The sequence below is a fragment of the Capricornis sumatraensis genome, chromosome 18 (assembly GCF_032405125.1).
Source record: "Capricornis sumatraensis isolate serow.1 chromosome 18, serow.2, whole genome shotgun sequence".
In the NCBI taxonomy this organism is placed as follows: domain Eukaryota; kingdom Metazoa; phylum Chordata; class Mammalia; order Artiodactyla; family Bovidae; genus Capricornis; species Capricornis sumatraensis.
This window is the reverse complement of record NC_091086.1, coordinates 63,041,153-63,066,425: the sequence shown is the minus strand read 5'-3', so window position 1 is coordinate 63,066,425 and position 25,273 is coordinate 63,041,153. Positions and strand designations below refer to the sequence as shown.

The following is a 25,273-nucleotide window of genomic DNA, read 5'->3' as shown; positions in this document are numbered from 1 at the left end:
AGATGGGTCAAGTACAGTGAGATACAAAGGAAGTGGCGATGGGTATTTAGAATAGAAAAATGGCATCAACTAGGGAGATAAGTTTTCGTTAAGGAGTTGACATTTCAGATGGGTACTGAGGGAGGTGGGGATAATGAAGACTTCATCTGTAGGTGGAAAAAGGGGCTAGAGAAGAGATCCTGTGGACAGAGGAAAATAAGGGGCATATTTAGGAAGATTACATACCTAGCTTGTGTGATACAAAAGATATGGTAAAGAAAGGGAAAAAAGACAAGGAAGTATTAAGGTATCACCTTTGGGTAAAGAGTTGAATTCTAGAATTTGCCGTTCACTTTGCAGTTGGTAAACAGTAGAGACTCAGAGTGTTTCTGCTTTTATGGGCATGAGGAATATAACTGGACCTTGAGTAAATCCAGCAGCAGTATCTGCAATTGATTGGAGAAACAGTAGAAAAGAGGAGGTCTATGGCCAACAGGTCCCTGATAAAAGTGAGCCCACTGACCAAGAGAACTTTGAGTTAAATTTCTCCTCAACTTATCAAGGTACTATGTTAATGTGTTTTCAAAAGTCACTTCTGAAGATTTTTAGGTGAAAACAGTAAAAATGTTGCAGAATGAGAATATAAATACTGCTTTAAACCAAGATTGACCTTCCAAAAGGAACTTGAGCCCTGCTTTATCGTTTCAGATCAAAATGCATGATCAGTGTATGCTTTTCCCATTGTATGGTTTTGCTCAGCATTTCCTATGAGAGGTGAACTAGACATCTTTCTATAGCTCCTCTACAATTAAAAAGAAAATCCATGCTTCCCATTTTAATGACTGTATAAATTCTCATAGTAGCGGATCTGTAGTTTCCCACTGAACTGAATCAATCACTAGGTTTATCGTTAGCACATCTTAAAACCAGAAACAGGATTATATGTAATGTCCCCTCCACCCCAACCTGCCAGAAACACATACACACACACATAAGATGAAAACCCTCAACATCCCGATGTTTGATAGACTTAAGAGTACCATTATTACACTGTGTAAATTTATAGTCACATACGGCTTCCCCGGTGACTCAGTAAAGAATCCGTAAATTTGTAAAGAATCTGCCTGTATCGCAGGAGACCTGGGTTCAAGCCCTGCATCAGGAAGATCTCCTGGAGAAGGAAATGGCCACCCACTCCAGTATTCTTGCCTAGGAAATCCCGAGGACAGAGGAGCCTGGCAGGCTACACTCCATGGGTAGAGTCAGATATGGCTTAGCAACTAAACCACCACCATTCTTCAATAAATACTATTAAAGTGCATATGTAGTTAGAACGCAAGTGTCCACAGAGAGTTGGTATGTCTCCACCATAGGGCTGGTAACACATTTTTCTACCCTACCTACCTACCTCCCTATCCCCAACCCCTTTTAATTTATAGTTTATAACATTTGGTTCTAGCTTTATTATTTATACCATCAAATCTTGAGTTTATCTCCTTGTAAGCTTCAGCCCATGGGATCACAAAGAGTCGGACAGGACTGAGCGACTGAACTGAACTGACTGAAGCTTGTAACACATTCTCTAATTATTTGAGTTATTTAACTTATTTTTCTCCTCATAGAAGAAACTGAAAAGACCTTTAAACTTTCTGACTTCATGGCCCAGAGTATTTTTTCCAATGAAGAAACATACACATAAAAAATGAAACCTGGTAACAAACTATTTTATAAATACGTGACTGTATTTTTCTCCATGTCCAGAAACTCTTGCTGAAACAGAAGTCAGGGATATTCCTCGCAAACCCACACAGCTCATAGATCTAACACCAGGTTTCCATTTGTACCGAAATGGGCAAGATGATGAAGGCACAGGCTCACTTTTGTATTGATAAAGGACATCAAACACAGTCATGAGGCACTAGTAACACGGAAGCATCGTCAATCACGAAAAGCAAGCGGTCAGAGTCTTCAGTCACTTCTCTCCCTGTAACATTTGGCAAAATTTAGTCTACATATTTTAATACCTCAGAAAGAAAAACTAAATATGAGATGCTACATTAAAATGTCAGATGATGTATTATCACTCTTTAGACACAGAAGGGAAGGGATGAAGTAAAGAGAGGGGACCGCAGATTTCCTGTATTCTTGGATTATCCTTCCTATCTGAGGGGCTCAGGTGTCTGTGTGTATCTGTCGAAATGCCAGCTCTACCTGAAGATTGAAGAGATGGTTGGTAGCTGCTGACATGGTCCCTCGTCACTATTAAAGGTTTCTATCGCACAGAATTAGCCTGATTTCTGCTCTTTAGTCCTTTGTTAAAAACCTAAGTCAAATTTGATGATTTATAAGTGATCTAAAATGTTTAAAGTTAAAGAAAATATATATTCTAGCTTCCTAAGAAGAAACAGATTACAGGTTTTGACTTCAATGGCAAATAAATACACTTGAAGGCCAAGCAAGTTTCTCTCCTGCCGGGGAGTCGGACTATGAAAACAGTTCTTATTTCTCTATGGTGGATGACCACATCACTCATAGAACATACCAGGAACTATTTTAAGAGACTTTTTCCGTAATATGAAAGATGAGTGTTTAACCTAGTTCTGAGCAGGCAGAAGAGATCTGCACCCACAATGTCCTTATCACAAATACATGACAACTGAAACAAGGAAGTGCAGCCTATCTCTGTTTACATCAAAACCATGTAGACACGTGATATCTAAGTACTTGCTTTCTACGCACTAATATCACCCATTGCCAAGACTCGAGCTGGCTGTCAATGGAGCATGCCATTTACAAGGAAGTCTAAAGTCTACAACTGCAGAAATAACATGGAAATGTGTCAGCCTATCCAACGTAAATATATTTTCAAAAAATTATCCTAGGAAATTGATTTTAATAGTATTTCCCAAGTCTTTCAACCAAAGTGACTTTGACAATTTTTGTCTTTTTATGTCAAAAATCCACCAAAAATTTTTAACTGTGTCCAAGTATTAGGAACAAGGAGCCAATATAGCATGTGTTCACAATTGTTAATATTTCAGTGAGTTACAATAAACCTGTTTTTGCATGCTTGAAAAATTGTGAAGAAAACGTAAGGAATACTTATGGGAGGATCTCAATAATTGGGTGTTTTCATTTTACTTTAAAAACAACCTCTAATATTCAACTCCGACAACACAGTAAGTGGGTGTGTATATATATATATACATATATATAAAGTCATTTCCATGCTCATTACATAAAAATAACTATGAGAAATATCAATCTATCAGTGTCAGCTGACATATATCCAATGAATTCACTGCAGAAGGAGGTGGGGAAAGACCAAAAAAATTCTAAAGTAATCAGTAAAGCTCACAGTTTGAAAAGATCTGATTTTCTTTTTTTTTGCTTGCTTGAATTTTTTTTTTGGTAGTTTGTGCTCTGTCATAATAAGCCGATTCCCAGACTAATGGCCTCCGAGCAGATTTGAAAGGAAACCTGCAGACTTCTTATTTTGCTGGGCTTCTGCTTCCTGGTCTTGTGACAGTCCCAATTCACTCTCAATTTGATCAAGCTCTGACTGGTCCAGGAGTTCAAAGTCATCGCCCTCCTCCGTGTCTGTGTCCTCCCCCAGGCTGGGAGCAGCCTGAGACAGCGCTTGGCGCACACCCGCTAACTGGTCTTTGACTGCGGCGGTCACTGCAGCCGTGATGACGTCCCCAGCCAGGTTGCTCATCAGGTGCAGGGTCTGGTCACTGCTCAGAGGAAGGGTGAGACCAGCTGCTGACTTCTTCTCTGTGCTGCGCCTGGGACCGCTGTCCAACTGCTCCTTTTTTCTCTTGAGCTCAGTGGGCAGGCCAAGGCTCAATTCATCTTCATCATTTGTTCCTGTGCCATTTTCTAGTGATGGAAAATCTGAAAGGTCTCGAGAGAAAACTTCCTCACTAGGTCGGTCAAGATCTGTAAAATGCAGAATAGAAGTTGAGGCTTAAGCACCATAATAATTTTTTTTTTAATGATTCAACTTTTAACTGAAGAAGCTGTTGTGTTTAGTTTTTGTGTCTGACTCTTTGGCAATCCCATCAGGCTCCTCTGTCCATGGGATCTCCCAGGCAAGAACACTGGAAGTGAAAGTGAAAGGCGCTCAGTCATGTCCCATTCTTTGCGACCCCATGGACTGTACACAGTCCATTGAATTCTCCAGGCCAGAACACCTACCCCAGGGTAACCAGCCTACTCCAGAAGAACCCTCCAGGGGATCTTCCCAACCCAGGGATCCAACCCAGGCCTCGCTCCATAGTGCATGGGGTTGCAAAGAGTTGGACAAGACTGAGCGACTTTCACTTAAGAATACTGGAGTGGACTGCTGTTTCCTTCTCCAAGCGGGATCTTTCCAACCCAGAGATCAAATCCAGGTCTCCCGCATTGCAGGCAGATTCTTTACCATCTGAGCCACAGGGAAGCCCCTGAGACAGGATGCTTAAGATCAAAGGGTTTGTTATCCTGGTCTTGCAGATGTTTAGAGCTTGTAGAGCTTGAAAGGAATTCAGTGAGCCTCTTGCTCTAATACACTTTAAAGATGAGGAAATTGAGATCCACAGAAATTATGTCACCTGCGCAAGGCCATATAGTAAGTTAATGACAAAGGCAAGGCTACACGTGGGTTTCCCAGTCTCTCAATCTGTATTATTTCAACATCACACAGCCTTCTTCCTTCCTCTAGGAAAAGGAAGTGTGTTCTTGCCTATAAAGACATGTGTAAAATAATTCATTCATAATCCTTTATTATAATTGCTTGTATTTTCAGTATATGGTTAAAATGACTTGAAATAATCCAATGAGACTAGCAAAAGTTATTGCACAAGAGTTGTCTTAAATTTTATTTTAAATTGTACTTTACCTAATTATAAAAAAGAAGAAAGCTTTTTTTTTTTTTAACTAACTTGGAAGAAGAATATGAGCAATGCTGGAGTCAGCTTTTGATTCAGGAAACGTGTCCCCCATGGTTCAGTCCCTCTCAATGAGAGCTAGCCCTGGATACATGGGATTAGCTTTTCTCTTCCTCTCTCCCACAGCTGTGGTCTTTCCTGGTGGCTCAGACAGTAAAGAATCTGCCTGCCATGCAGGAGACCCGGGTTCGATCCCTGGGTTGGGAAGATCCCCTGGAGATGGGAATGCCTATCCACTCCAGTATTCTTGCCTGGAGAATTCCATGGGATCACAAGGAGTTGAACACGACTGAGTGTGTGTGTGTCTCACTATTTCCTATTACTGCTATAAATAATGCTACCAGATATTCCAGAATTTTTTTCATTGTCAATTATTTGTTTTCAAAATAAAGGCAGAATTGGACATTGACTGGCTTAGATTTTTTTCTCACACTCTTAAATAATAGATTTTTAGATATAATTCATATCCTATAAAATGTGCCCTTTTAAAGTGTACAGTTAGGTGGTCTTTGGTACATTCACAAGGCTGTACAACATCTCCACTGTCTAATTCTAGAACATTCTCATCACCCAAAAGGAAACATATTAATTACCAATCACCCACCAGTCCCTCTTCCCCCAGCCCCTGGCAGTCACTCATCTAATTTCCTTCCACATGGACTTGTCTGTTTTGGACATTTCATATAAGTGGAGTCACACAATGCATGGACTTGCGTGTTTGGCTTCCTGCCCTCAGCATATCATGTTCAAGGTTTATCCATATTGTAGCAAGTGCCAGTGTTTCTATAGCCCAGTGATATTCCATTGCATAGTTGTAGCACACTTTATCCAGTCAGAAGCTGACACAGTTAAATACTTTTGCATGGGCTCAAAATAACACTCAGAGCATCTACAGGTGTGAGCATACCATCAGAAGTGTCTGTCTGTGGAGTGTATCCTTCTGAGAGGTTGAAGGTCCCATTGTCCGTCCAGGAGATCTCAGACACATCGGTGTCAGACACAGACAATTCTTTGGCGGCAGTGGTGAGGCTAATCTGTATTAATATAAATGCCAGTGACACATTTCAAACTTTTATGGGATGTCTTTCTAAAAATCCAACTAACACCGAAAATGTCAGAATAGTAAGAACCAGATGAGTATTTTCCTTTTAATAGTTCAATCATCTTAGGGAAATAGGAGAAGTTGTATTAAGAAAATCATTCCAGTTTTGGTACAAGTAGATACATTGACAGGCAAACCACACAGGAATGAATTGAAAATTGAACAAAAAATACCTTAGGACAAAGAGCTGAAAAGTCTAATTCACTGTCATCTTTGTGACTTTTTTCTTTTTCTGCTTCTGTTGAGAAAAAATTTGGAAGCTTTCAGTTTCCTGGCCAGCTCAGAGTGTATTTTATCCATTATTTATCCTGATCCCACAATCCTCATATCCTCCATTGCCTCCACGTAATTAAATGTTTGCACATCCCGAGCTTCACATATTTGCAAGTGTTTGGTTTCCGAGGGAAATGGTCCAGATCAGTGGCTCTCACAGTGTGGCCCCTGGACCACAGCAGTAACAGCAGCACTGGGAATCTTTTAGAAATACAAATTCCCAAGCCCTCCCAGAGACCAACTCAGTCAGACACTCTGGGGGAAGCCATGAAATCTAAACTTTAAGACGCTCTCGAGATACTTCTGGAGCTCGCTCTAGTTGAGACTCTATAAGGCCAGAAGCCAAGTTAAAATGTGAAAAAGGATCGCGCTGGCCTTCCTCCATTTTCTTTTCCTTCCCCTCTTCCATGGCGCCCACTCTCTGCCCTACCTGTGTCATTTATTATTTGCAAGCACCTACCCCAAAAGCAAACAATGTCAAGAAAGTAAACAATAAATAGCAAATAAAGGCCTCCGAAGCCTTTCCTCTTTCCCCCGATAGTTTGGATTAAAAAGCCACTTTATTATATGTGTGAGAAAAGAATAATAAATGCCTAAGTAGGAAAAAGCTATGTTACTTTGTGGGGGGATCTGCTTCTGTAATAATATGTGGTTAATGGCTAAAACACCCTAAAATGCATTCAAAGTGATTTCATAATAAATGAGCCAGCAATGCCTCATTTCAGGTGTGGAATCTAAAATCCAAATGTTACCTACCAGATCTCTCACGTTTCTTCTGGTTAATATATTCTCTGATTCCAAAATCTAGTTTCAGGAGAAATGACTTGATTTTGCTGTATATTTTTTGCCCAATATCATTACACTTGAACAGTGGACACAAAAATGCACACAGCACTGAAAGATAAGGAGGAAGAGAGGTCAGGGGAAATGACCTTGCTTTCCAACTACCTATTAGTATTTCACAAAATTATTTCAGTTCCTTTACTGACAAACTGGGGTTTTTTCCCTTGGGGAAATGCCTCTGTGAAATAAGTTCATAATTTCATTCTTCTCCTTGTAATGAAAACATTTTCTCCTACACAAACACACAGACACACCCCCCCCATGATCACTGTTCTCAAAGACTTGAAATTTGATAACTCCATCCACTCAACCCTCTTATACTCAAAATTCATACAAAGGTTACATGCTTCTCACACAACAGTCCTAGATGAAAATATCAACTCTTACTTATTTGTTAAATGACATTTCTCCATAGAAAAGTTATCACTATCCATTAGCCTCTCATCAGTCGTATTAGGATAACACCACATCTCTGGGGGTTGCTGTGAAGAATAACTGAGATGAATACAGACCATCTGAATAACGCCTGGCCCTTATTTAGACACTCTTTCCCTGGCTCTCTTCTCTTTTCTCTCTTAAACAAGGCAGCTCAAGGGCTGAAACATCCCACATGAGTTCTACTTGGGAGAATGAATTTGAGCCCTGACCATTTGCCTCCCCTTGTGGCTCAGTTGGTAAAGAATCTGCCTGCAATGAGGGAGACCTTGGTTCAACCCGTGGGTTGAGAAGATCCCCTAGAGAAGGGAAAGGTTACCCACTCTAGTATTCTGGCCTGGAGAATTCCATGGACTATACAGTCCATGGGGTCGCAAAGAGTTGGACATGACTGAACGACCTTCACTTCACTTCATCTGCCTTTTGTGCTAGGCTTTTGGAATATGAAAAGAAATGAAGATCAACACAGTATGCCCTAATCAATATTGTATGCCCTCGTGTTTATTTCTTTGCAGTTGTTAGGACACATGCCCATTTACCTTTTTTAAATAGGAGTTGTAAACTCAAATATCTTTAGAAGCCGAGGAGGTATATGTGAAATGTAAAGGCTGGTGCAAGAAAAATAGGGAAATAAGAAGGTTAGTTTAGTGGAGAGTTGCTGCCCCATCTAAAAAGGTGGCAAGGCCAGAATGTCACATTTTTCAGGAAAAGCATGAAGTCACAACTTCCTTACAGCACTTTCGAGTTATAGCTGATATATGATAAACTGCATACATTTAAAGTGTACAGTTTGAAACGTTTTGACACATGCCTATAACTAAGAAATTGTCATATTGACAAATAATGAACATGCCTGCCAACCCCTAAAGTTTCCTCCTGTTTCTCTTAGCCCTTCCTCTCCTGCCTTTCCCCACCCCATCCACCCCATCCCCAGAGAATCACTTATGTGTGTTGTCACTAAAGATTATCGTGAATTATATACAAATGGAATCATACAGTGTGTAGTCTGTTTTTTAACCTGGCTTTTCCCACTCACCTAATTACTTTTATATTTATCCAGATTATTGCATATATCAATTTTTTAGTGTTGAGCAGTAATCCACTGTATGGATATATCACAATTTGTTTACCCCCTTATCTGTTGATGGACATATGAATTATCTTTTCATTTCAACTACTACAGATAAAGTGAAAGTTGCTCAGTCGTGTCCAACTCTTTGCAACCCCATGGACTATACAGTCCATGGAATGCTCCAGGCCAGAATGCTGGTGTGAGTAGACTACAGATAAAGTCTCTATGAACATCTGTGGACAAGTCTTTGTGAAGGTGTATGCTTTCATTTCTCTTGGGTAAATAAATACCTTGCTTTGAAATGGCTGGGTCATTTGAAAAACTGCCAAATTGTTAGCCAGAGTGGCTGCGACATTTTACCGATTCATGAGAACTCTAATTGTTCCCTATCCTGCCTAATACTTGATACAGTCAGTAGTTTTAATTTCCGCCACGTTGGCGGGGGTATAATGGTGTCTCATTGTGCTTTTTTTTAAAAAAATAATTTTACTTATTTATTATTTTCGGCTGTGTTGGGTCTTCATTGCTGCTTGAGCTTCTCTCTAGTTGGGGCGAGCAGAGGCTACTCTCTCCTTGCTGTGCAAGGGCTTCTTAATGCTGTGGCTTCTCTTGTCGTGGGGCACGGCCTGCAGGGTGTGCAGCCTTCAGCAGTTGGAGCACATGGGCTCAGTAGCCGTGGCTCCCGGGCTCCGGAACACAGGCTCAGTGGTTGTGGTGCATGAGCTTAGCTGCTCCAAGGCATGCGGCATCTTCCCAGACCAGGGATCAAATCCATGCAGACGGATTCTTCGCCACTGAGCCACCAGGGACGCCCTCATTGTGCCTTTAATTACATTGGAGCTGCCAGTCATGCACAATGGCAAAGGAATTAATGTGTTTGGGGGGAGGGGGTGGAGAGTATAACTTTATTGTTTTACTGACATAATTTAAAATAAAATGAGTCGCTTACAACCTTGCTTTTTGACAGTGATTTGTACAATTGTGGAAAAGCAACATGTCTCTAGAAAAAGCAGAAACTTTGAAGAGCAGAAAATTAGTCAACTTGCTTTATAATCAAGAACTCATACCCACTCTTCTAAGCTATGGAAGTTCTTATAGACCATGAAATAACATCGTATGTGTTGTATCAATTAGCCGAACGTTCTACACACTTACACAGCAGATAGCTGAGTATAACTCCAGGAATGTAACTTCCCAAGACGGTAAAAAAGGTGCACACGCTGCAGACCAGGAGACAAAACTAGAAGTAACAGAAGTAATGGGACAGTTACTCACTCGCTCATAACACGGAGACACTTCAGAGCACAGGATACACATACACTCATTGATCTATCTGTCATCTATCCTGTTATGGCAAATGTTCTTCCAACAGTGTTCTCTGCACTCAGATCTAATGACTGCTGTGTTCAACGAGCCTTAATCCACTTTCACATTTAATATTAATCATTTTGAAGGTTCCAGAAGTTAATTTCTGGCACAGAGAACATCTCCCGTTAATCGGCTACATTGCTAGATGCGAGAGACCTGAAGAGTAGTATGTGCCTAGAAACTTCTTTCACTCATGTTCACTCTCTGAAAACAATGCAGCCCAGGAATGAAATCTGAAAGTTCAAACTACACCTGTAAGTCCATGGAAATCCACAAATCCAGCAAAACATGTTAGAGAAATTAGAGGTATTTACATAAACATAATAGCAATTTATCCAGCTGGTAAGCAATTGTGATTGCAGATTACCAGTAGATTGTAGGATAAATCTAGTGGCCATTACTATCCTCCTTTCTCATCACCTGCTCCTCAAACCGATTCCACTCCTAGGTCACCTGGAAACCTAGGGTGAAATTCAGTTATTTTCTTTCTCTCTGTCAGTTGTGGCCAAAAGAATCTCCGTTGTTTTAGGAAATTAAAACATCAAGACAGAAAAACTCTCCCATAAAGTCTTCACTTCTTTTCCATACTCTATTCTTTAAACTATCTTACTCCTTTGCTTTAAATTATGGTACTAAATTTCACTGATAAGCCAAGAAAATTCATTAAGAGAATTTCAAAATAAGTCATGAGGACAGCATGTATAATTCTGATCAATTACTGATAAAGAGAAAGAGGAAGTGGGTCTAAAATTCAGATTAATTTTGATTTTTCATTTTTGGCACAGGGTTAACAAATTCACTAGTCAAAAGGAAAACAGATGAAACTATGGGAACAAAATTAAGAGTTGTTTCTCAAGTATCAGGGGTCCTTGAAGAATATGGAGCTCTATTTGCAAAATGGAAGGGGAAAGACAGTAAAACTTAAAAGAACAAATAAAGGCATTACTATATACAGAATTCAGTTTTGCAAAGGGATTTCATATTATCCACTAAATCTGTATTAAGAGCATCATCATCTTAGGCTAACTGACTTGGGGCACATTAGTGTAACCCAATGCAAAAGTTTAAGCCCAGAATCTTCTGACAATGTGTTTAATCATCTCAGTAAAAGAAGCAACAAAAGCATGACTTATTCCACCCCCACCACCATATTGGTATCCTAAAAATTGCCTTCAGTGATTAAAATGATTTATCCATATATAATATTGCAATGTTAGTATGCTCAAAATGTGTCCAAGTATAGTTCTACTCTTCACTGAAGGTTAGATTTCCTGTAAGGAAGGGATTTTAAATGAGGACATTCCTAGGTCCTTCCTTCCAATGACAGGGGGACGTTCAAGAAACCTGGCTACAGCCCTGGAAGGGGAGGGTCTACTGATGGCGCTGGACCTCACCCGTGGTGTCAGGATATAGCAGGAGCTGCTTCTACACATAAAACACTACAGTTGCATTTCTCCATGCAGCCCCTTCAAACCACTCTTGACTCTGCTCCTCATGGGTTTTCATCTTCATTGGAAAAATACTCATTTCATTCATATGATCCCTATGGATGTTTCTGCCATAGGTTTCCTTTCTCAAGTAAATCATACAAGAGTCTTCACTTTTTAGACTGAAAGTGAGATTCAGTTACCGCGAAAAGCATCCTCAAAGGGCTACGTGTTCATTCTATCTCCCTTTGACTTGAGAACTAGTCTAGATTAACATAAACTGAAATTCTTTTTTTAATTAGTTGATTTTTAATTAAATGATAATTGCTTTACAATGTCGTGTTGGTTTCTGCCATAGGTTAATGTAAATCAGCCTTAGGTGTACATATGTCCCCTCCCTCTTGAACCTTCCTCCGACCTCCCATCCCATTCCACCCCTCTAGGTTGTCACAGAGCCCCTAACACATTATCTTTGGTCTGACTGAGTGAGAAGACAAATCATCATTCATTTTATTTTAGCTAATAAGCTACATAGATATTGATAAAATAGAAATCCAATTCCAATTAAATTATAAGGTTGAGGACTTTCTGGTGCTAACACACTAACATTTCCAGACCTTGCTAATATCAATTTTTATGGCACATTTCCTAGTATGTTACATTCAGAGTTGGAGAACTCTTACAAGCTGATGAAATAGGTTAATTCATTTGTTTCCAACTTTATCGCACATCTTAAAGCACACACATCATTCTCCTTCCCTGGAAAACTTGCCTTGCCAGGGCTCTGCTGTTTAAACACAGACATTTCTTGAAGAAATATGCTGAAGTTCATCCATGATTCTGCAAGACAGTGGCTGAACCCGGGTCTTTCATCCGGTTTAGAATTGATAACTTCCCAGCTAAAGAGAGAAAAAGAAAACAAAACTTTTAACTGAACTTTGGATAATTCACTCAATAGTCACTGCTTCAGCAGATATTCATTGAGCACCTCCTAGTGACTACACTGTCTGGAAAAGCCATATAAATTCAGAGATGGACAAGTCAGATATCTGTCCAAGGAAGTTCACAGGCCAAGGCCAGCACAGAACTCCATGATTATCTGGTCACAACAAAAGAAAAGCATAGGGTGGAGGCTCTGGGGCATCCTTGAAGTTGTCACTTTTACAGTACGATCTGGATTTGCACTATTTCCTATAAGGGCTTGGAAGGGTTCCAGACAAAACAGTGTACAGCGTGTGCAAGAGGCCCTGGTGTGAGATGGAGCTGAAGCACCATTGAGCCTGGTGTGGCTGCAGCAGACCAAACCAGAGAACGACATTGCAGGGAGCTGGGATGATAGGAAGAGACCTTGTGGGATTCTTAGCAATGTTTTAAACCTTAAGGATACAGAAGCCACAGCACCTTGAAAGAAACCTTGGAATAAATCTTATCATCCTCAACATCAAAACCAATATTGCATTTTCAGTACACCCCTGACCCTTGCACAACGCTGCACTGAGTCCATGTATGTACAATTTATTGTTGGCCCTTCATGTTGGTCGTTCCCCTGCATCCAAGGATTTAGCCAACAACAGACCCTGTATGTTTACTATTGAGAAATATCCACTCTAAGTGGATGCACACAGTTCAAACCCGGGTTGTTCAAGGGTCAGTGGTACTCCATGTTGGTCAACTCAGTAGAAAACTGTTAAGTTCAACAAGATCTCTCAATACCCCATATTTTTCTAGAGTATCTTTTCTCAATCATCTGTACTGTGGGTCCCCGTCTTCATTTTTTTCTACAGGAACTAAAAACTGTTCACAACTGCTCCAGGAGGGAGACATGCAGACACTGGGCATTTCTTACAGTTACAAAGCCATCAAGTTCAAATGCCACTCTTAAAATACTACCTTAACACATAAATATACCAAACAAGATCTACCAAGGGCCCCCAAATTCAATCATTTCATAGATAATTTTAAACCAATGTGTCTAGTAGAGGACACACTGTTAGTGAAGTGTCCTCTGAACTGTGACTTCAAGGGTGCCAGAGTGAGACTGATCTCTAGATTGGACTCTAGTACCCCTGGTGGCTCAGATGGTAAAGAGTCTGCCTGCAGGGCAGGAGACCCAGGTTCGATCCCTAGGTGAGGAAGATCCCCTGGAGAAGGGAATGGCAACCCACTCCAGTATTCTTGCCTGGAGAATCCCATGACAGAGGAGCCTGGAGGGCTACATTCCATGGGTCGCAAAGAGTTGTACTTGACTGAATGACTCACACGTCCACACACTTTCACTTTCAGTTCAGCGGTTCCGTTGCGTCTGACTCTCTGCAACACCATGGACTGCAGCACTCCAGGCTTCCTTGTCCATCACCAACTCCCGGAGATTGCTCAAACTCGTGTCCATCAAGTCTGTGATGCCATCCAACCATCTCATCCTCTGTCGTCCCCTTCTCCTCCTGCCTTCAACTCAGCCCGATGATAAATCAAAGCCACTTTGGCCCTTAGATGCTCAACTACCCAGAAACTGTTTCTTTTTAATAAGTTTTCAAATCAACACCATGACAACTATAAGCAATACGATTTCCCTTTTTAGTATAAATTTTAAGCTAATTTAAGTGAGTTCGACAGCATTAAAAGAGCATTAAAAAAAAAAAAAAAAGTATTGTCCTTCCTCTTTGCTCTATCAGCCTCGACCAAAGCTCTGCCAGACAGTCACTGAGCCTCCAGTGTTCAGGCGGATGCTACTCCATGAGGTAGACATTTGCCAAATGATTTCCCAGCTATTGTAAGAAATGAACTTTTGGGGACATTTAGCTGTCAGTGTATGTATTCATAAACTCTACCCACTGAGGACTCACTGAGCAAGCCTGTTGACACTGGTGACCAAATCTAGCACTAGGTCTGCATATCCTGTGAATGACTCCAGACCTATTAAAAGAAACAGTGAGTGCATAGCTAGGCGGTCACTATCTGTAACAAAACCTTGCCGGTATATCAACTCAGTGGGAAATGATTTTGTACAGGGGAGTAAAAACTGAACTGGCTACTAACCTATGGCTTCTTTTCTACAATAACATAGGCTTGTTAACAAATTGCCAAGGGTAGGCTCCTCTGCGGCTGGCTCAGTGCATGACATACTGGGTTGGCCAAAAAGTTCATTTGGGGTAACATCTTGTGGAAAAATCCCAACAAAATTTTTGGCTAACCTAATAAATAAAGATTTTAATTTCTACTCTCTAGGCATAGTAAGTAGTATATGAGCATTTGGTTAAATTGATTGGCAAATATAATTCTAACAAAAATCTATGAAAAACATAATGGAACTAATTTGATTATTATTATATTAATGATTAGAATGGAATGAATGAACATTTTGTATTTTGAAGCAAATTTAAGATATACTTGCATTAGGATAATGAACAAATAAAGTGAGCTGTGTTCAGAAATGAAAGACGGAATGGAAATGAAGGAACACAGGTTCCAAGTTTGTACATGAACCTTGGGATCGTAATATTGAGGGGGAAAAAAATCACAGAAGAATACACACAGCATAATTTCATTTTTATAAAGCTCCAAATCACATTAAGCTAACAGTTCTTTAAGCAAGGAAACGTTAAAAACAGAAAAAAAAACAAAATTCAGGAGAGCAGTTACCTCAGATGAGAGTATGTAAGGAATAAGACTTAAGATGGCAATTCTTGAATATCCTTATGTTATATATCTTAATTCAAGTGCTGGATACACAGGAATGATGCATCAATATCACTGTTCTTAAAGCTATATACACGTACACATTCACACCCTTGATTTAAAACTCCTTGATTGTTGCTGCCTTTCAGTCACTCAGTCGTGTCCGACACTTTGCGACCCCATGGACTCCAGCATGGCCAGGTTTCCCTGTCCTTCACCATCTCCTAGAGCTTGCTCAAACTCATGTCCATAGAGTCAGTGATGCCATCCAACTATCTCATCCTCTGTCATCCCCTTCTCCTCCCACCTTCAATCTTTCCCAGCATCAGGGTCTTTTCTAGTGAGTCGGCTCTTCGCATCAGGTAGCCAAAGGATTGGAGCTTCAGCTTCACCATCAGTCCTTCTAATGAATATTCAGGATTGATTTCTTTTAGGATTGACTGGTTGGATCTCCTTGCAGTCCAAGGGACTGTCAAGAGTCTTCTCCAACACCACAGTTCAAAAGCATCAATTCTTCAGTGTTCAGCCTTCTTTATGGTCCAAATCTCATATCCATACATGACTACTGGAAAAAGCATAGCTTTGACTATATGGACCTTTGTTGGCAAAAAAAGTCTCTGGTTTAATACGCTGTCTAGATTCGTCATAGTTTTTCTTCCGAGGAGCAAGCGTCTTTGATTTTTGATGCTTAAATGTATAATCATTCTTTTAATTAAATGAGTAACATTCTTACATGAGTACATCCCACTTTACATCTTATAGTCAAAATACAAATGTTACCTCCTGTCACAGTACTTTGGGACAACAAATTCCACTGGTTACTCATCTTTACTTTTAACAAAATCCCCTTAGGGAGTTCGCTCATGGGCTAGTGGTTAGGACTCAGTGCTTTCACTCCATGGCCAGGATTCAATCTCTATGTGGGGAACTAAAATACTTGAGGCTTATCAAAACATCTTTTTAAATGCCTTAAACTATTCTAATGATACCCGCATTACTGTAGAAATCACAAACAGAAATGAGAAATTCATTGTGTAAATCATGAAAATATCATCTAACCAAATGGGTTTTGGAAAGAGTATAAATGTCTGAGATAAAAATAATGTATAGATTGTCCTGAATAAAATTTAATGGAAATATGACTTAAGAAGAAAATGGGAATTCAAGGGCCAAGAAGAGATGTCACTCTACATGTACACTCTAAATAAAACATGCACCTGGCACAGTTACTTTCTGGGAGTTTCATAATACTTTTCAATTTTCCAGTGGCTAATTCTGAGGACCAGTGGGCTATACATTTCTATTGTCTTCCATTATATGTAGTCTACCAGTAACTGACATCACCACAGTTCTATTCAGGTAATTCAGTTACATAATATATTTGAATAATACAGTTATATAATTTAGAATGAGATGAGACACTTGATGGCAAATTTTCAAATTCCCTTCTTTTATAAATGGGGAAAGGGAGATCCCTATTTTTTCAGCTAGTTTAGGGCAGAGCCTGATTTCCATGTTCCTTTAAAACATGTGCCCTCTTCAAGGGAAGAATCCGTTCAATGACATCTTGGAAGAGACCATGTATTGTAATTTAGAACAAGAAGGAACACAAGCTGATCAAACTCACTCCTTTAGAGTCAGGGGGAATGGGTTGTGACCAAGACCAACAGGGCATCATTAGGACCAACTCTTTACAGAAAGAAAAGAGTACTTCCTGTTCAGAATCCAAATGTTCATCAGAACATAAGAGTCATGCTTGATGGGTGGTTGACAAGTTAATACAGGTTACAGTTGCACATACGTACTCACATGCATGGGTGCACACAGGCTCTGAGTTGCTCCCGAAACAAACTCTAGGTTTTCCTAGAGAGCCTCCTCTGGAAAACGCATAACCAGAGAACGGATCTGCTGTGAATACTGGACGATGCTAGGGAGACAGATCTTTTACATGGCCTGTGGCTCCCTTCCCACCATCCCTGGCGCTGATCAACGGGCAACGAAAGACCCAACCAAGAGAAAGGAGGCTGAAAAATGGTGTGAATCTTGGCCAAATTCTTCTTCTTTTTTTTTTTAATCGTTAAAATTTTTTTTAAAACTCTTTATTTTGCATTGGGGAATTGCTGATTAACAATGTTCTGATAGTTGTTAATCAGCGACTCAGCCATACATATACATGTATCCATTTCCCCCAAACTCCTCTCCCATCCAGGCTGCCACATAACACTGAGCAGAGTTCCCTGTGCTTTACAGTAGGTCCTTGTTGGTGATCCATTTTAAACACAGCAGCATGTACATATCCATTCCAAACTCCCTAACTACCCCTTACCTCCATCCTTCCCCCCAGAGATCATAAGTTTGTGAGTCTGCTTCTATTTAAGTTCATTTGTATAATTTCTTTTTAGATTCCACTTATAAGGGATGCCATATGATACTTCTGCTTCTCTGTCTGACTCACTAAGTTCTTCACCAAAAAGTGTTAAGGGTTCTATGACTGATGTTCATTCAAGAGGGAAAAAAAAATAGATACCAATGGCTTCAACATCAATATTCCAGGGCTAAGGATTTTTCCTCCACAGTTTCAGAGAGAACATGCATTTCTTTTGCTGGTCTACCATTTTTTCTTTCCTTCTTTCCTCCCTACCTTCACTTGCTTCCTTCTCCCACTAATTTTCTCTCTCTCGAAGGAATGAATCTTTGGCACACTCCTGCCAGGAGACAAGGACCACGTGAGAGTCCCTCCAGCATTACCATCAGCCCCAGCTTCCCAGACTCTCCAAGAATTCAGGTCACATGGTTCCCGGAGAAGCCATACCTCCCAGCCTTCCCATCTGTCACTTGGTCTCTGCCCAAGAGTCTGCAGCTGTGCAGAGCTTTCCAAAATGTCCATTTAGTTACATTCTCCTTTTCTTAAAAGTTGATTTATTTTTAATTGAAGGATAATTACAGTATTGTGTTGGTTTCTGCCATACATCAACAGGGATCAGCCACATGTTTACGTATGTCCCTTCCCTCTTTAGCCGCCCTCTCATCCCCATCCCACCCCTCTAGATGGTCACAGAGTCCCGGTTTGAGTTTCCAGAGTCATATAGCAAATTACAGTCTCCTTTTTAAGAGAAACTAAAGGGATAGATTTTGGACAAAGAACATGCTCAAGACAAGCAGCTGCTTACTGAAGAACCAACACGGTTCCACCAGCCTGAGAAGTTCTAAGGGAAATGGCTCCTGAGACAAGCAGCCTCACTTTGCCCCAGAAGGGAGCTCTGGGTTCCCAGGAGAAGTCGGAGCCAACATCTCTTCTTTCTGCCTCCACACCTGTTGTGTGTGTGTGTATGCGCACACCATGCACTCAATCATGTCCAACTCTTTTTAACCCCATGGACTACGGCCTGCCAGGCTCCTCTGTCCATGGAACTGAGAAAATGAAAACTAAGTGAAAATGAAATTCGCTCAGTCGTGTCTGACTCTTTGCGACCCCATGGACTATACAGTCCATGGAATTCTCCAGGCCAGAATACTGGAGTGGGTAGCCTTTCCCTTCTCCAGGGGATCCTCCCAGCCCAGGGATCGAACCCAGGTCTCCCACGTTGCAGGCGGATTCTTTACCAACTGAGCTATCAGGCAATTATTAGAATACACTTAGGCATAGATATTACATGTGGCCAAAGTAATCTCTTAAGGCAGTTACTACGTGGAAAGTATGTGTGAACTCCAGGGCACTGTTTAAACAGTGGTCATGGCCTTACTCCAGAAACTCTGGTAGAGCAGGCCTGGGGTGACCTCAGAAATCTGCCCTTTGAAAATAGCATTCCAGGTGATTCTCAGGCAGGCATTTCTTTTCTTTAAAATTAGTTTTTATTGGAGTACAGTTGCCTTACCACACTGTGTTATTTTCTACCATACCAAAGTAAATCAGCTATCTGCTGTTGTTCACTCGCTAAGTCCTGTTCAATTCTTTCTGACCCCATGAACTGCAGCACACCAGACTTCCCTGTCCTTCCCCATCTTCCAGAGTTTGCTCAAACACACGTCCATTGAGTCAGTGATGGCTATCTAACAATCTCATTTTCTGTCAACCCCTTCTCCTCCTGCCCTCAATCTTTCCCAGCATCAGGGTCTTTTCCGATGAGTCAGGTCATCATATCAGGTGGCCAAAGTATTGGAGCTTCAGCTTCAGCATCAGTCTTTCCAATGAGTATTCAGAGTTGATTTCCTTTAGGATTGCCTGGTATACATATACATATATCCTTTCTGTTTTGGATTTCCTTCTCATTTAGGTCATCACAGAGCAGTGAGTAGAGTTTCCTGTGCTATACGGTAGGTTCTAAATACTATCAGTAGTGTGTATATGTCAGTCTCAATTTCCCAATTCATCCTGCACCCCCTCCCCTCTTTGGTGTCCATTAAGTATTGGTTCTCTACATTGTGTCTCTATTTCTCCTTTGCAAATAAGTTCATCTTGAGTCAGGTGTTTCTTATCCTAAGATCAAAATAAGAAACACCCAGTGAGAAAATCACATAGCATTCTTGTTTCAAAAATAAGAGACAAGAGGGGAATTCTGCTTCAGGCAAGATGGTATAGCAGGGACCCAACTTGTCCTTCCAGAGCAGGGAGGTGCCATCCCCTCCCAAGGCAGGTCCTGGCAACTAGCCGAATTGAGGAGGCAGACGTGAGAGTAAACAGAGGCTGGAGTTGGCACAACAGTGTGTGCAGGGGAGGGGGGTAAGAGCTTGAACAGAACACAGGCCACCTCCAGGGTCCCCTGGACTCTCCAGCTGAGGGTGACCATGGTACGAGTGAGGAACAAAAAGCATCAGCAAGGATGTGAGGGAATGAGGGAAGGGAGTCCTGTGCTCACAGGGCTGGGGAGGACACTGGATCCCACCGACGGGACTAGAAATGCTCAGAATTCACACAACGGGGTAGAGTGCTCAGAGGTCCGACCTTGGTAGCGGAGAACAATGAGTCCAGACTGAAATGGACTAACACGTGTTGTGGTCCTAACACGGCTTAAAAGCAGGGTCTCAAAGGATCCAACTGATTTAAAGTAATTTAACTGTGTTATGCTGTTGTTGTTTAGTGGCTAAGTTGTGTCGACTCTTTGTGACCCCATGGACTGTAGCCCGCCAGGCTCCTCTGTTCATGTAATTTCCCAGGCAAGAATACTGGAGTGCGTTGCCATTTCCTCCTCCAAACTCTGTCATACGTAGGAATAAAAAGTGGTGAGTTTTATTATGGACCAAACAACCCACATGGTCAAACTGGGATCTAAATGATTTTCTAATTTTTTCTTTCATACCTTTTTTATGCAGTTGAGTTTTCATTTATTTATAACATAGAAACTTACACAAACAAAAAACTTTTAAGTATACAATTTACAGTCTCATCAAAAGCCACCAAATACCTAGGAATAAATATTACAAAAGATGCATAGATCGCTACACTAAAAGCTACAAAATATTAGTAAGAAAAACTTAAGAAAACCTTAGTAAATAGAGGAATATGTTCGCGGAGTAGATATATTGGCATATTGTAAATATGTCAATTGTCTCCAATTTGACCTACAAATTCAAAATCTCATCAGATTTTATGCCAATTGGCTGCCTAATCCCAAAATTTACATGAGAATTTATTTATTTTTTAAGCAACACACTTCTTTAGACTGGGAAGTCCAAGATCAAGGTGCTGGCAGACACAGTTCTTGGTGAGGACCCTCTACGTGGCTTGTAGATGACTACCATTTCGTGGTGTGCTCGTGTGACTTTTTCGTGTGCACACGGAGAGACAGCCCTGGTGTCTCGTACTCTTTTTTTTTTTTAATAAATTTATTCATTTTAATTGGAGACTAATTACTTTACAGTATTGTAGTGGTTTTGCCATACATTGACATGAATCAGCCACGGGTGTACATGTGTTCCCCATCCTGAACCCCACTCCCTCTTCCCTCCCCATCCCATCCCTCAGGGTCATCCCAGCGTACCAGCCCCGAGCACCCTGTCCCATGCATCAAACCTGGACTGGTGATCCATTTCATATATGATAATGTACATGTTTCATTGCCATTCCCTCACATCATCCCACCCTCGCCCTCTCCCACAGAGTCCAAAAGATCGTTCTATACATCTGTGTCTCTTTTGCTGTCTTGCATACAGGGTTCTCGTTACCATCTTTCTAAATTCCATACATATGCGTTAGTATACTGTATTGGTGTTTTTCTTTCTGGCTTACTTAACTCTGTATAATAGGCTCCAGTGTCATCCACCTCATTAGAACTGATTCAAATGTATTAGAACAGCCAAGGAAATCTTGAAAAAGATGCATCAAGGTTCAGACATACGCTACCATATTTCAAGATCTATTGTAAAGCTATTAAATATACATGCACACACAGATGTATATGAACATATGAGTATAATTTGGTTTTTCTTTTATCTTTTGTTTACTCCTTTTAGTATAGAGGTGATGCACCCTTCATGACATTTGTTCCTAGAAATCTGATGGGTTTTGATGCTGTCATATATGATGTACTCTTTTAATATATGCATAGTGACTTCCTTGCACAGTATTTATTCAACAAAATATCAAACTAACAAATGATAATAGTGGCACTATAGTTCAGCGGTAAAGAATTTTCTTCATCTTTTTTCATTGAAGTATAGTTACAATATTGTGTTAGCTTCACGTATACAGCAAAGTACCTTTCACTTGACTGTGTATCTTTTTTTCTTTAAAAATCTACTTAACAAAAACACTGTCTAAATTTTATATTAAAAGGCAAACTAGCCTTTGCACAGTTTAAGGGCTCCGTACATGAACCAGGAATGCATTTGGCTTTCCGGGTGCAGCACACAATTCTCTCCATTAGGGGGTTCTGTGAGACTAAGAAATGTGACGCCCGGTGCTCTTTAAAAATAGATGGTAATCCTGGAGGAAAGAACACGTGCTGGCAGCCTGTTTTATCTCTTTCACTCCCAAGTGTCTTTGAGCACAACCAAAAATAATGCTGAAATAAATGAATCCTGGCAGAGAACAAACAATGCATTTCAGTATCATTTCCCTTTCGGTTCATTTCAATCAACCTGCATTGAGTGCAGCTGTCTGTCTGTCTGTCCCACCTCAGGGATCTCAAGATGACCAGTGAGTGATCTGACTGCATCTCAACCAGTGAGCAAAAGGGTTAGGTGTGACCCCAAAATGAGTTCTCCCCTGCTCGCGTTATATATGAAACTCACTTTTACAAAACAACATTTCATTGAATTGAGGGCAATTTGCTGGGGGTTGGGGGTGTGGGTTGGTGGGGACACTCAAAAACCAAGCTGGGGATTAGATATACGAGGAGAGCCTGTTGAATATGTTACTATTGTTACATTATTGTATCTTTTATAGGATAATAAATCTTTTTAGTATATACTAGTGAACAGTGGCACCCCACTCCAATACTCTTGCCTGGAAAATCCCATGGACGGAGGAGCCTGGTGGGCTGCAGTCCATGGGGTCGTGAAGAGTCAGACACGACTGAGCTACTTCACTTGCACTTTTCACTTTCATGCATTGGAGAAGGAAATGGCAACCCACTCCAGTGTTCTTGACTAGAGAATCCCAGGGATGGGAGCCTGGTGGGCTGCCGTCTATGGGGTCGCACAGAGTCGGACACGACTGAAGCGACGCAGCAGCAGCAGCAGCAGCAGTGAACCTTGGAGAAGGAAATGGCACCCACTCCAGTGTTCTTGCCTGAAAAATCCCAAGGACAGAGAAGCTTGGCAGGCTACAGTCCACAGGGTCACAAAGAGCTGGATGTGATTGAGCGACTGAGCACAGTGAACCTAAAACTCAGAAGATATTTTTAAAACTGCAAGTAATTTTTCAAAGCAAAAGAACAGGTTTTAATATACCAAAGTTTAAATCTTTGCACATATTTCCTTTTTAATGTTTTTTTTTTAAATTGTGATCAAAGTAACATAACATACTATTTTAACCATATTTAACTGTACAGTGACGTGGCACCGAGTGCATTGACACTGTTGAGCAACTCTCACCTTCATCCGTCTGCTGAATTTCTCTCCTTCCTAAACTGAAACTCTGTCCTTGTTAAACACCAACTCCCCGTCCCCCTCCCCACTCCTCAGCTGGCCCCTGGCAACTACCCATGTACTTTCTGACTATGAATTCGACTATTTGGCCGCCTGATATAAAGAGCTGACTCACTGGAAAAGGCCATGAAGCTGGGAAAGATTGAGGGCAGGAGGAGAAGGGGGCGACCAAGGATGAGATGGTTGGAGGGCATCATCAACTCAATGGACATGAGTTTGAGCAAGCTCTGGGAGATGGTGAAAGACAGGGATGCCTGGTGTGCTGCAGTTCATGGGGTCGCAAAGAGTTGGATACAATTTATTGACTCAACAACAAGGTCCCTCATATAAGTGGAATTATATAGGTGCAGACAGTATGTGTCTGCATCTAATGCATATTGGAATAACTCTTGCACATATTCCTTGAGCTTTAGATTTGAGGAGATAATCACCAACAAGAGACAGGAATCATGGAGCAGATGGAGAGAGACAGAAAGCAGGATAAGGAGTGTGAGGAGTAGGGGTGAGTGGGGGTAGAGGCTACGAATGACTCCTGATGCTCAGTGTGAGGTCATCTGGTTTCTGTTGAGTCCAAAACAAACCCAAACATAGATGCCCTCCTTGTAGAGCCCATTCCCCCTTTTCTGGCTCTAGCTGGCTTCAGTCTGATTTCTGGCATTTACAATGTAAAACAAAGTGCTACATTTTTCAGGGAGGAGGGGTGCAATGGAGAACCGTAGAATATATTTTAAATTATAAGGTAGAAACAACTATTAAAAAGAGTTATGGAATAAGATTCCACAGAGTTTATTATGACAGTTCAGTTTCTTTTTTGCTTCCCTGCGGGCTCAAATGGTAAAGAATCTGCCTGCAATGCAGGAGACCCAAGTTCGATCCCTAGGTTGGGAAGATCCCCTGAAGAAGGGCATGGCAACCCACTCCAGTATTCTTGCCTAGAGAATTCCATGGACAAGGGAGCCTGGCGGGCTACAGTCCATGGGGCCACAAAGAGTAGGACACAACTGAGCGATTTTCAGCTTTTACTTTCTGGGGGTTTTTTGTTTTTTTTTTTTAAGTTTTTAGTACTCGAATGGTTTCATTTGTTAGTTTTTCCACCTTGTTTTATTTGTACTTAAGTATAGTTGGTGTACAATCAACTTGTAATACAGATATACAATATTACATGTTACAGGTATATAATATAGCAGTGCATAATTTTTAAGGTTATACTCTATCTATAGTTATTATGAAATATTGGCTATATTCCCTCCATTGTGCAATATATCCTTGTAGCTTATGCTATATCTAATAGTTTGTGCCTCTTACTCCCCTCTGCTCCTATTTTGCCCTGTCCCCTCCTCCCCATTGGCAACCACTAGTTTGTTCTATTTTTTTGTCATAGTCACTACTTTATTATACTTTTTAGATTCCACATATAAGTGAGAACTTGCAGTATCTATCTTTCTCTGTCTGACTTATTTCACTTAAGATAATACTCTCTAAGTCCACTCATGTTTTTGCAAATGGCAAAGTCTTATTCTTTTCATGGCTGAGTAATATTCCATCATATGTATACACCACATCTTTTTAATCCATTCATATGTTGATGGACACTTAGGTCACTTCCATATCTTGGCAATTGTAAATAATGCTGCTATGAACTCTGGGGTGCATGTATCTTTTCAAATTAGAGCTTTTTAGAAGTTCTATTTAGATGACGTTTAAATAAAGTTTTAATAGAATGGAAGGATGGAAACAGAACAAAAAACTCACACCAAAGAAGACGATGAGAAGCTCAAGTAAAGGGGGTTCCAGACAATGCGAAATCAGAATAACAACTAATTCTTACAAGGAGCCAAGCACCATGCTATGATGTTGAAAACTTACCATCACATTCAATCCTTACATCCAGCCTATGCGTGAGATGCAATTTATTATTCTGTCCTACGGATGAGGAAACTGAGGCTTAGATACATTAATTACTGAGGTCAGAGAACAAACACACACAGAAAAGGAGACCTTCATAAATGAGAATGCTGATCACGAGAAGTGAGACACAGGAAGAACTTCCCGGAATGGAACTTGGCAGCATTTCAAAGAT

The 25,273-nt window shown here is 40.8% G+C and overlaps 1 protein-coding gene across 1 annotated transcript in view; it reads right to left on the bottom strand.

Annotated features, from left to right (window-relative positions):
- Positions 1–1,786: 1,786 nt before the first annotated feature.
- The window catches only part of RETREG1 (reticulophagy regulator 1), a 156,395-nt gene continuing 132,908 nt past the window's right edge, over positions 1,787–25,273 (bottom strand). Inside the window, exons 4-9 of the mRNA XM_068990620.1 lie at positions 12,203–12,329; positions 9,791–9,875; positions 7,042–7,179; positions 6,186–6,250; positions 5,818–5,944; positions 1,787–3,921 (exon numbers count right to left, since the gene is read on the bottom strand). Of these exons, the coding sequence (XP_068846721.1) occupies positions 3,428–3,921; positions 5,818–5,944; positions 6,186–6,250; positions 7,042–7,179; positions 9,791–9,875; positions 12,203–12,329 (1,036 nt within the window). The 3' untranslated portion in view covers positions 1,787–3,427. The remainder of the gene's footprint in view (positions 3,922–5,817; positions 5,945–6,185; positions 6,251–7,041; positions 7,180–9,790; positions 9,876–12,202; positions 12,330–25,273) is intronic.